Genomic DNA, 12,788 nt, shown 5'->3' with positions numbered 1-12,788 from the left:
AAAATACACCATTTTGAGCGTGGCCGTTGCCAGTACTGCCTGACTGGCCTTCGTGCGGGTGACACGTAAAAGCACCCACTACTCTCTCTGAGTGGTTGGCGTTAGGAAGGGCATCCAGCTGTAGAAACTCTGCCAAATCAGATTGGAGCCTGGTGTTGCCATCTGGTTTCACCAGTCCTCAATTAAATCGTCCAACCCATGCTAGCATGGAAAGCGGACGTTAAACGATGATGATGATGATGATAATGTGTGTGTGTGTACTCATTAGACTGTGACCATGCTGGAGCACTGCCTTGTGGAATTTTCAGTCAAACGAACTAATCCTAGTACTTTTTTAACCCTGATACCTATCCTGTCTGTCTCTTTCATTGAACCGCTAAGTTACAAGGACATGAATCAACAGTGGTTGTGAAGCGGAGGTGGGGAACACCCCTCCCCACCCCCCATATATATATATATATATGTGTGTGTGTGTTCATAATCGGCTTCTTTTAATTACTGTCTCCCAAATCCACTCACTCACAAGGCTTTGGTTGGCTTGAGGCTAGAGTAGAGACACTTGTCCTATATGCCACTCAGTGGGACTGAACTTGGAACCATGTGGCTAGCTAGCAAGCTTCCTACCACACATCCATCCCTATATATATATATCAGTACATACACACTAGTTACCAGTTCAAATATGCTTAGGGGCATAGTCAAACTCATCAGAAAGCTATTCCCTGTATTTTGTTAGTGAGAACATTTCTCACTGCAGACAAATGGGTGGAAATACACTGAATCCATCCAGAGTGTCTTCTATCCAGACTGTGGGATGCATGCATTTCAGGGTGGTTATCTCCTCTTCAGCAGCAGAGACCAGAAAGGCAGGTGCTATGTGTGCCTTCATCATCATCATCGTTTAACGTCCACTTTCCATGCTGGCATGGGTTGGATGCTTTGACTGAGCTCTGGTAAAGCCAGTGGCTGCACCAGGCTCCAGTCTGATTTGGCAGTGTTTCTACAGCTGGATGCCTTTCCTAACGCCAACCACTCTGAGAATGTAGTGGGTGCTTTTTATGTGTCACCGGCACAGGAGCCAGTCAGGCGGCACTGGCATCGACCACGTTTGGATAGCGCTTTTTATGTGCCACCGGCACAGGAACTAGTCTGGAGATACTGGCATTGGCCACGTTCGGTTGGCACTTTTTACATGCCACTGGCACAGGAACCAGTCAAGTGGACCTGGCATCGACCACATTTGGATGGTGCTTTTTATGTGCAGGGGGAACTGGCCACAGCTACGATATTGGTTTTACTTGACTCAACTGGTCTTGTCAAGCATATCATATCGCACAATGCATCAGGGGTATTCTTAACGGGGCTGGACATGCATGGCTGCAATCTCGCTTTAGTTGCTGAGTTTTCTCAATCACAGCATATCTCCAAAGGTCCTGGTCTCCTGTCATTGCCTCTGTGAGGCCCAATGTTCGAAGGTCATACTTCACCACCTCATCCTTTGTCTTCCTGGGTCTACCTCTTCCACAGTTAGGGAGTGGCACTTCCTCATACAGCTGTCTTCATTCATACGTAACACATGACCATACCAGCACAGCCACCTCTCTTGCACACCACATTTGATGCTTCTTATGTCTAACATTTCTCTCAGGGCACTTACACTCTGTTGTGTATGCTCACTGATTTTACATATCCAGTGGATCATACTAGCTTCATTTCTTTCAAGCCTATGCATATCTTCAGCATTCATGGCCCATGTTTCACTGCTGTGTAGCATAACTGTTTGCACACATGCATCATACAGTCTACCTTCCACCCTGAGCGAGAAGCCCTTAGTTGCCAGCAGAGGTAGGAGCTCCCTGAACTTTGTCCAGGCTATTCTTACTCTAGTCGCTACACTCCCAGTGCAACCCCACCCCACTACAGACTTGGTTGCCTAGGTCGCAGAAACTATTTCATGGCTAACCAGTATTGTTTTCTGTTAAGACACATTTCACACCACAAAACCTGCTCCAACAATTCATTGCCCTTTTGTTTGTTATTTATGGAGCAGGAAAATGAAATTATTTATTATAATAACTGTTGTGTGTATATATTTTATCTTTTTACTTGCTTCAGGCATTAGACTGCGGCCATGCTGGGGCACCGCCTTTAAGAATTCTTGTAGTCAAATGGATCAACCCCAGTACTTTCTTTTCTAAAAAAAAAAATCCATGTAATTATTCTATCAGTCTCTTTTGCCAAACTGCTCAGTTATTGTTATTCTTTTTTTTTTTTTTATTTCAGCCGGAAGGTTTATTTGTAGAATGGAAAGCTGAAGAAGTGCCTTCTTCTGATGAACACGATTGGGCTGTGGTTGGTAATGCTGTTGGTTATAAATTAGACAGACAGTCTGAATCAGGTAAAGACGATTGCTTTCATCTATTTGTTCTCATTGGATGGCAGTTCGTTATGAATTAGCACCAGATTAATAATGATGAAAGTTATTTTACTAAATTCTTCATTAGTTTATAAATTAATTGAAACAAAGGCAATGCATTTCAACAGAAATATTATAACAGATGAGTTAAAGAGATCTCAATCAAAACTTCAAACTAATTTATGTTCCAAAGACCAGCTTAATAATGAAAATGTGGTTTCGCTTAATTCTTCATTATTTTCCAAATTAATTACAAAAAGGCAGTATTAACATATTTCAATATGGTTTCTGTTTTAATATGGTAACAAAACGTTTTAAGCTGAATAACATCTAGCAATGCTCAGCATTCGAACCACTTACTCAATGGCTAGAGTTACGTCATCAAGCAAGGTCCATAACTGCTTCAGAGTAATTACAATTTTGTGTTCGATTCAGTTTACTGGATTCTCTCCCCTTACAAAATCTTTTATATATTTTCTCTCTTTTTTCACTAATTGAAAAGACATTGCACGTTGATCAGATAATGTACAATTTTATTAATTTTGTTATTATTATGAAGGCGGCAAGCTGACAGAATCGTCAGCACAGCAGGCAAAGTGCTCTGAGTTCAAATTCCGCCATGGTCGACTGCCTTTCATTCTTTCGGGGTCAATAGAATGACAGTTCAACACTCGGTTGGATGTAATCAATTAACCCCATCCTCCAAACTTCGTTGCCTTCTGCCAAAATTATTATTATTATTATTATCTAAGGCGGTGTGCTGGCAGAATCGTTAGCACGCCGGGCGAAATGATTGAGTATTTCGTCTACTCTATGTTCTGAGTTCAAATTCCGCAAAGGTCGACTTTGCCTTTCATCCTTTCGGGGTCGATTGAATAAGTACCAGTTGCATACCGGGGTCGATCTAATCGACTCATCCTCTCCCCCAAAATTGCTGCCCCTGTGGCAGCTTTGAAACTATTGAAGTCGTTAGCATGCCAGGTGAGATGCTTAGCAGTATTTTGTCTGCCTCTACGTTCTGAGTTCAAATTCCACCAAGGTCGACTTTGCCGTTCACCCTTTTGGGGTCGATTGAATAAGTACCAGTTATGCACTGGGGGCAATGCATTTGACTTAATCCCCTTTCCCAAGCTGCCCTTGTGGCAAAAAATTTGAAATTGTTATTATAATTATTATTATTATTGTTGTTGTTATTAGTGACTATAAATTCCAAAACTGAAACGCGGAAGAAGTACAATATAAGTTTTGATATCCTCGATTTGAAAAGTCTCAAAACGAATTCAGTTCATCACGGCTGGAAATACTTCATCTTCATCCTCAAAGACGGTACCACATATCCAGCACTGCATTTTCATTCTGGTGGATCATCGGAATTTTTCTCCCTCCTCAGCCAACATGTTTGCATTCAGATGTAAGTGTTCTAGTTTTACATTATTCATCATTAAAAAAAAAAAAAAAAAAAAATAGATGCATTCATGGCCGACTGGTTAAGACGTTCACTTTGCAATCATATAATTTTAGTTTTGTCCACCACCCCCTTTGCCACTTTGTGGCACCTTGGGCAGGTGTCTTCTCTTGTAGCCCTGGGTTGACCTAAGTCTTGAGAATGCATTTGGTAGGCGAAAACTGTGGAAGCTGTCGTGTGTGTGTATCTATGTATGTGTGTGGTGTGGTGTGTCCCACACCATTTGACAACTAGTGTGTAACTTAGTGGTTTGGCAAAGGACACCACTAGAATAAGTACCAGACTTAGAAACAAGTACTAGAGTCGAGTTATTCAGCTAAACCACTCTAGGTGGTGCCCCAGCATGGCCATAGACCAGTGACTGAAACAAAAGATAAAAGGAAGTTATATGCAATTCAAATTTTCTGACTTCACAATCAATCCCAGTGTGTGACCCTTTCAAAGCTTTGTATTGAGTACTACTTTGTTAGTGGCACTTTGGCTCTACCTTCTGTCTCCGCAACTGTTCTTACTTGTCCCTATATAATATCCCTATTATATAGGGTAGTGAGCTGGCAGAATTGTTAGTACACCGGGAGAAATGCTTAGTGGTATTTCGTCTGCCTTTGCTTTCTGAGTTCAAATTACGCCGAGGTTGATTTTGCCTTGCATCCTTTCGGGGTTGATTAAATAAGTACCAGTTATGCACTGGGGTTGATGTCTGTCCTTGTTTGTCCCTTCTATGTTTAGACCCCTGTGTGCAATAAAGAAATAAATACAGGGTGTTCAAAAAGTCTCTCCGCAGTAAGTATTTTATTGCAGAATAAATATTTCTAAGATGGTAAAAAGACTGCAAAAGAATATATTAGACTCTTTACAAGACTTTAAAAAACTTAGTGAAATAGTAACCAAAGGGGTCCATAAGTATAAAAAGGGTGGAGAACTGTTGCTTTAGAGCAACGCTTCTTAAACTTTTTTCTTTTACAACCCCATTTTTCATCACAAGATTTTTCACAACCCCAAGTATTGAATATACATTTGTGAAATAACATGTAAACTGAAATTCAAGTGTTTGAATTTAATTTTCGCGACCCCAGTATTTCTCTTTGTGACCCATAGTTTAAGAAGCACTGCTTTAGAGGATCATCATCATTTTAACATCTGTTTTCCATGCTGTCATGGGTTGGACAGTTTGTCATACATTTGCAGAATCATTAGCACACCGGGTAAAATGCCTAGCGGTATTTTGTCTGTCTTTACGTTCTGAGTTCAAATTCGTCAAAGTCGGCTTTGCCTTTCATCCTTTTGGGGTCGATAAATTAAGTACCAGTTGCGTACTGGGGTCGATCTAATCGAGTGCTCCCTTTTCCCCAAAATTTCAGGCCTTGTGCCTAGAGTAGAAAAGTTTGACAGGAGCTGGCAAGGCCAGAGAGCTGCGCCAGGCTCCAGTTGTCTGTTTTGGTATGGCTTCTTTGGTTGGATGCCCTTCCTAATGCTAACCACCTCACAGTGTGTACTGGATGCTTTTTACATGTCACTGGCATGGGTGTATTATAGTTATCAAATGGCAACTGAGATCAACTCCACTTGAAAAGGGGAGATAATCTCAAAAATTCTCCAAATGTATGTGTACATCTTTTGATGTTCAAAAAATATAAGCATTGACAACATCAATAACCTAGGCATTTCTAGTAAAAAACAAAACAAAAAAAAAAGCTGTGGTTCTTTACCTGAAGTACATTGTAGTGGTGATTCGAAATTGAACCACTAGGTAACTGGTCAGACATCAGCGCTGAGCCTCAGTAGTTTCATGTGATTAGTCTATTAAGCAACCAATCAGTATCAAGCCATTGTGTGATTCAATCATCTAGACCTTTCTCCTTGTGCCCTATAAAAAGCCACTTTTGGTGGTAATTGCAGGATGTTGAGGCAGCTGCACATTGCATCTCCATTCCTTTCTCAGTCAGATGGTTGAGACAGGAACCTCCATTGCCACATGTGGGGCCAGCCACAGATTTCTGACTCAGTAAGCTTGTTGTAAACCCCAAGCTGTACATCTCCCCCAGTATGTAATTATTGCTGTTATTATTTGTAAAAGGCCATAATAAAATGATAAATCTTCCGTTAATTGTTCCTGGTGTTGTCCAGTTACTTCTTCACACAGCGCAAGAGAAACATTTTCATTCAACAACTTAACCAGTCACCACCTCAGACCAGCCAACAAGCACAAACTATCCTTTGCCACTCTTACCAACTTAAATACAGTGAGTGTCTTGTTGAAAACCTGTAAACATTGATACTTTGTTCATTTTTAACATCCTTTTCCCCATACTAGCAGGGGTAGGTGTGTAAGATTGCTGAGGGACTGTTTTACAGTCAAATGCCCTTCCTCTTGGTAACTTTTACCTGTTTATCAAGTGAGAGATCTCTTATTTTACACATTTTTGAAGGCACCAAGCAATTGAACTATTGCACCACTTGTAGCATGCAACATTCATAGGACGCAGATGTATGCAGACACAAACACACACGCGCGCACGACAAGCTTCCTCCATTTTCCATCTACCAAAGGTTGGATAAGGCCCAAAACTGACACACTAGTGCTTTTGAATAAAAATCCTCTGGTACTTATTCCACCTGAGTTACACTGACCATCCCTTGTCACTTTCACTGTCATATAAACAGAGGACTAATGATTGTCTCATTGAAAACCTGCTTTTCCATGCTTGCTTGCCGCAGTTTGTTGTGGCTGCTTGTCTGTTGCAAACCCTCACCTGTTTCTAAGGCAAGGTAATATTACCCCACGGTCAGACCTATTTTTGCAGAATATCAGAAATGAATGACACTGGATGACAGTAACACTCATCACACACACACACGACAGGTTTCTTTCAATTTCTGTCTACTAAATACACTCACAAGGCTTTGGACAGCGAGTTCTTTATTCAAAGATACATACCCAAGGTACTACACAGTAAAAATACACATTTAGAGCTTTTATGCAGTTTTCATTTGCCAATTTCCTTTCACAAGGTATTGCTCCCTCAACTGGTATAATAGAAGAAATTTGCCAAGCAATGAGATTGAACCTTCAACCACGTGATAAATATACTGAGTCTGTTCTGGTGGTTGATTTTTGGAAGGGCGCTTGGTCATAATCACATTCTTCAAGAGTAACTATATGGTATTGCAAAACCCTGTCATATCTGGTGCAGATGTCCTACCTTATTCTGTGTTCAAACTGGCTCGATTAGACCTCTCATGCATACCCCACAATGTCATTCTGAAAGTAAGCAATCATATTGTTGCAATCCTGAAGTCGTGAGAAAATACGATTATCAAAAGAAAGTGAATAGATTACTTTTGACAGAGGAATCTGAATGCTTAATGGGTTAAAGAAATGTATTCTGCAGTGGTGGCCATCTGGTCTTGTTTCTATGTGAGAAATTGTCAGCTTCTCTTTGTAACCTGGACCATTGGCCCTGTTTCCATGCCTAGATCTTCTACTTTCATATGACTAATGTCTTTGGAGAAAATCTGAACATTACAAACATCTTGTTACTGTAAAAAATTTGTTTTATTTCTTGTCAATTTCTGTAATTTGTAGGTCACCGAACGACAACCGCCTGTGGATAGTGGAAGATCATGACCCTGGTATGCTCTCTGAATCATTTGATAAACTGAACTTGTTTACCGATTCTTCAGAACATTTAGTATCGGTAAGTTTAATCTTTTTTTATATTTTGTATTTTCTGTCTAGCTTGGAGAACAAGATTTGTGCTATGGTAGCTTTGGACCTCTGAATGAGATGCAGCAGCAACTGTCTTCCCCACCACACTTGCGTCTTTTGACAGATGCTGAATTTGTTGGTTTGACGGGAGTGAATCTCTTCCCCCTTGATATGGGAGTGGTTGTCTGGTATAGGGAAAACTTTCTGCTTCGTAACATAGTCATGCAGCTGTTTGGGTTTTAAATATTTTCTGATCTCAAATGGAAACCCAAAATATGATGTGACCTTGCCTAAAGAGATTTTTATACTTTCAGGTTTATAAAGCTTTCTATGGTCCCTACCCTGTGAAGAAACCTTGTGTGAGTACCTAGGTGCATTGAACAGTTTCACCCTACACTTCGTAGCTCTTGTGTTTCTGCAAGGCAATAGTTTATAACGAGCACTTTTGCACTTGATATCCTTAATTTGCTAAACAGCTCACGTCCTGACAAAATGGTACCATTGGTTCTCTGAGGGAAACAATGGGGACAAAAATCTTTTTCTTCCATTCAGCTTCAAAGTGGTTTATTTATTTTCTTCTGTTGCTCTCTCCATTTGGAAGTTTTACATCTTCCTCTGCTTCATTGCTGCTGTCTGCATCTACCTGCATTTTAACGTGCCAACGAGGGAGTGTTTATGTCGTCATTCAGCTTGGTAGAAATAGCAGCAAAATCTCCCTCAAACCACACATTCATCTTCATCATCATTTAATGTTTGTTTTTCCATGCTGGCATGGGTTGAACAGTTCAACAGGATCTGGCAAGGCAAAAAGCTGCATCAGGCTCCGCTTGTCTGTTTTGGCGTGGTTTGTATGACTGGATGCTCTTTACATGGTACCAGCTCAAGTGTTTTTCATGTGGCACCAGCGTACATGCTTCTTACATGGCACCGGCAGGGTCATCAAAAGACAAAGACTTCTTAGCTGAGAGAGGAAGTGGAACCAAGGAAAGCGGCTGTTAGCCTAGTGAGAGGTTAGAGGTTACCTTAGAAAAAGCACAACCCCTTCGACAATGTAGGCCAGGGTTTAATGTTTTTAAGAAAGGACGGTCATGGTTTGAATGCCTTTGAACACATCTGTTCAGTCTAAATTAGAATGGATCTAAAACAAGGGCAGTATTTTTTGAGATGTGGTGGCATTTAGTCTTGGCACCATTTCATTTAATACGTCAAAGATTCCTAATCTAAGTTTTGGAATCCCTTTTTATATTTGAATTAAAATTCTTCACTCAAAACATAAACCTGGGAAATGTCAGTGGTTTGACCCGTGGCTTCTAATATTAAATAGAAATGGGATATGAATTTGTTTACTATTTTAAAAAATCTTGTTTATCTTGTTTTAGTCATTAGACTGCGGCCATGCTGGGGCATCGCCTTGAAGAATTTTTAGTTGAATCCACCCCAATACTTACTTTTTTTTTTTAAATTCTAAAACCTGGTACTTTTTTCTATTGGTTTCTTTTGCTAAACCGCTAAGTTCTGGGGATATAAACGTATCAACACCAATTGTCAAATGGTGGTGGGTGACACACACACACATACACGAGTTTCTGTTTCTGTCTACCAAATCCATTCACAAGGATTTGGGTGGCCCGTGGCTTTAGTAGAAGACACTTGCTCAATTTTCTATACAGTGGGACTGAACCCAGAACCATGTAGTTGAGAAACAAGCTTCTTACTACACAGCCACGCTTACTTTCCTTGATGTTCGTACTAACCACTCTCTCCTCTACCAAAGTAAACGACCTCTGACCCATCTTCCATGCTGGCCAAATAAATCAAAGCAGTTGGAAATGATTGAGGAACCAAGACAAAGGAGGTAACAAGTAGCCCCCTCCCTTCGCATTTCACCTAAGCCAAATCTTGCTACAGAGTCACCTTGAATGCATTCACCAAACAGTTATACACACAAAGTAGGAAATAATGAAATCACTAAGTCATCATCATCATCACCATCATTTAAGGCCCACTTTTCCATGCTTTTGTGGATCAGATGGAATTCATTGAGGCAAATTTCCTACAGCTGGATGCCTTTCCTGTACCCAACTTTTTTCCCCCAAAATTGGGAATGAATGACACACATTTACACCAGTGGTTCTCAACCAATTTTTATCAACAGACTCCTTTGATTACTATTTTATTCTGGTGGACCCCTATAACCATTCAATCTTTAAAAACTAGTTTTATAGACACTTCTTTCAAAATTCCTGTTTTGCTTTCCACAAATTAACTTGTGTAGTTTGAACTATTAAAATGTTGGTGAAAGAAACCTCCCTATTTCTACATGTAAAGCAAAATTTGTTCCTTTACCCATCGTATCCTGTTTTGGATCCCCAATTTACTATTTTTCTTGTGCCATCATCATTGTCGTCGTTTAACGTGCCTTTTTGCATGCTGGCATGGGTTGGACGGTTTGACTGGGGACTGGGAAGCCAGGAGGCTGCACCAGCCTCTGGCAAAGTTTCTACAGCTGGATGCTCTTCCTAACGCCAACCACTCCGAGAGTGTAGTGGGTGCTTTTACGTGCCACCTGCACGAGAGCCAGTCAGCAGCCCTGGCAACGATCACGCTTGGATGGTGCTTTTAACATTCCACTGGCATGAGTGCTAATCAGGTGGTACTGTCATCGACCACATCAGCGATTCTGATTTCACTTGCCTCAGTAGGTCTTCACAAGCAAAGTTTATTGTCAAATGAATGAGGGGTATCCATAAGCGGGCTGGTTATACACCACTGGCATAGGCCACGGGTTATGGTCTCACCTGGCTTGTCGGGTCTTCTCAAGCACAGCATATCTCCAAAGGTCTCGGTCACTAATCATTGCCTGGTTGAGGCCCAATGTTTGAAGATCGAGCTTCACCTCCTCATCCTAGGTCTTCCTGGGTCTACCTCTTCCACAGGTTCCCTCAACTGCTTAGGGTGTGACGCTTTTTCACACAGCTGTCCTCATCCATTCGCATCACATGACCATACCACTGCAGTCGTCTCTCTGGCACACCATATCTGATGCTTCTTAAGTCCAACTTTTCGCCAAAAATCCTATATGGATCCTAGTTGAGAACTATTGGTTTACAACATGCTTGACAAGACCCATTGAGCTGATCAAAATTGCAGTTAAGGCAGATACTGGTGCCATGCAAATTAGCACCCGTGCTAGCGGAATGTAAACGCACCCAGTGTCACACAAATGGCACTTGTGCCGGTGGCACATAAAAGCTCCTGTTACACTCTTGGAGTGGTTGGCCTTATGAAGGGCATCCAGCCATAGAAAGCCATGCCAAATCAGACTGGAGTCTGGTGCAGCCTTCCAGCTGGCCAGCCCCGGTCAAACAGTCCAACCCATGCCAGCATGGACAATGGACGTTAAATGATGATGATGATGGCATGATGTCAAGACAAGGAAACACAAACATACACTTATGCACTTAAACAAAGGCTTCTTTCAGTTTCCGTTACCATATCCACTCACAAGGCTTTGGTCAGCCCAGGGTTATAGAAGACATCACTTGCCAGAGGTATCACACAGTGGGACCAAAACCCAGGACCATGAAGTCGGAAGCAACCTTCTTAACCCCAGCTGTGTCTATGCATTTAGTGTTGTGCTTTGAGGGAGATTTGAAGGCTATTTCTAGCAAAAGTGAATGACTACTTATAGGCTCCTCTCATTTGATTTCTTTTTCCTTTTTTTTTTTTACATGTAAGGGAGGCATCCCTGTTCTCCTGTTGGAGATTCCATGGGTTCTCAATTAGAATCTGCCATCAAAATATCATTAGAAAGATTTAAAACTCCTGAGTAATTCTTATGATCCCCCCACCCCTCGCAATTGCTCCTGCTTCTGTGAAACAAATCTTCTGTTTTAAAGTGATCTAATTAAAACTTTATCATCAAAATTTCATTTTAAGTTAAGTTCCAAATTTTGATAAATTCTTCATTATTCTCAAAATAATTTACGGGGATGTAAACACACCAGCATCGGTTGTCAAGTGATGCTGGTGAGAGGACAGACAGACAAGCACATACCTATGTACACACACGCATATATATATATATATATATACACACATGACGGGTTTCTTTCAGTTTCCGTCTACCAAATCCACTCACAAGGCCTTGGTTGCCCTGAGGCTATAGTAGAAGACACTTGCCCAAGGTGCCATGCAGTGGGACGGAACCTGGAACCATGTAGTTGGTAAGCAAACTACTTACCACACGGCCACTCCTGCACCTATGAGCCAAAAATAATGTGAAAAAATATACAGTACTGTTTCTTATTTCTTTACTGCCCACAAGGGGCTAAACATAGAGGGGACAAACAAGGACAGACAAAGGGATTAAGTCGATTACATCGACCCCAGTGCGTAACTGGTACTTCATTTATCAACCCCGAAAGGATGAAAAGCAAAGTCAACCTTGGCAGAATTTGAACTCAGAACGTCACAGCAGACGAAATACCGCTAAGCATTTCGGCCACCGTGCTAACATTTCTGCCAGCTCGCTGCCTTACTGTTTCTACTTTGCAGATTTTCATCTATCATGGGGTGTTTTGGAACATAACACCCTTGATAGTTGAGGGTTTACTGTAATTTCGTTTAGTCCCAATATGTTACTGGCTGATCCTATTGAGCTGTGAGAGACACAGTGTAGTTGTCTCCCCCTATCTATTCTCATTCTTTCCGATTGACTCAAATGAAGTACTACTTCTCCATTATGATCGGCTGAGTAACAGTGAGCAGTGTTGCCATGTCTAAAACCAATTGCTCAAACCATTCCACGTGTGCTCTTTGTTTTATTCCCTTCCCATCTCCCCCCTACACCCTTGCAACCATTACCCACCCACACTCTCAGTTCTTCTGTCCCCATTCACAACTAGCCAGCGCTGGATTAAGCACGTGCTTAACCCTTTCGTTACTAACCCGGCCGTTGCCGGCCGAAAAAATTTTTGGTTCATAAGACTAACCCGGCCGAGCGTACCCATTGTTATTTAAATGTATATTTGAACCCAATTCTCGTTAATACATTCGTTAAAACACCTGATTTCACTTTGCAAACAGTTGAGTTATTGTCTCCCACATTGTTTGGCGTGATATTTGAACTCAGGGAATTTTGGAAGATTTTTTTCCACATTTTTTGCGGCGTTGATTTTTTTCAACTTTGAAGATGG

The 12,788-nt window shown here is 41.3% G+C and overlaps 1 protein-coding gene across 1 annotated transcript in view; it reads left to right on the top strand.

Annotated features, from left to right (window-relative positions):
* The window catches only part of LOC106873698 (TBC1 domain family member 15-like), a 56,482-nt gene that overhangs the window by 16,868 nt on the left and 26,826 nt on the right, over positions 1-12,788 (top strand). The window contains 3 exon segments of the mRNA XM_014921171.2: positions 2,284-2,398; positions 3,614-3,827; positions 7,468-7,579. Coding sequence (XP_014776657.1) covers positions 2,284-2,398; positions 3,614-3,827; positions 7,468-7,579 — 441 coding nt within the window.

This window comes from Octopus bimaculoides, chromosome 2 (assembly GCF_001194135.2).
Source record: "Octopus bimaculoides isolate UCB-OBI-ISO-001 chromosome 2, ASM119413v2, whole genome shotgun sequence".
NCBI lineage: Eukaryota > Metazoa > Mollusca > Cephalopoda > Octopoda > Octopodidae > Octopus > Octopus bimaculoides.
The sequence above is the reverse complement of the archived record's forward strand: the minus strand, read 5'-3'. Positions and strand labels throughout refer to the sequence as shown.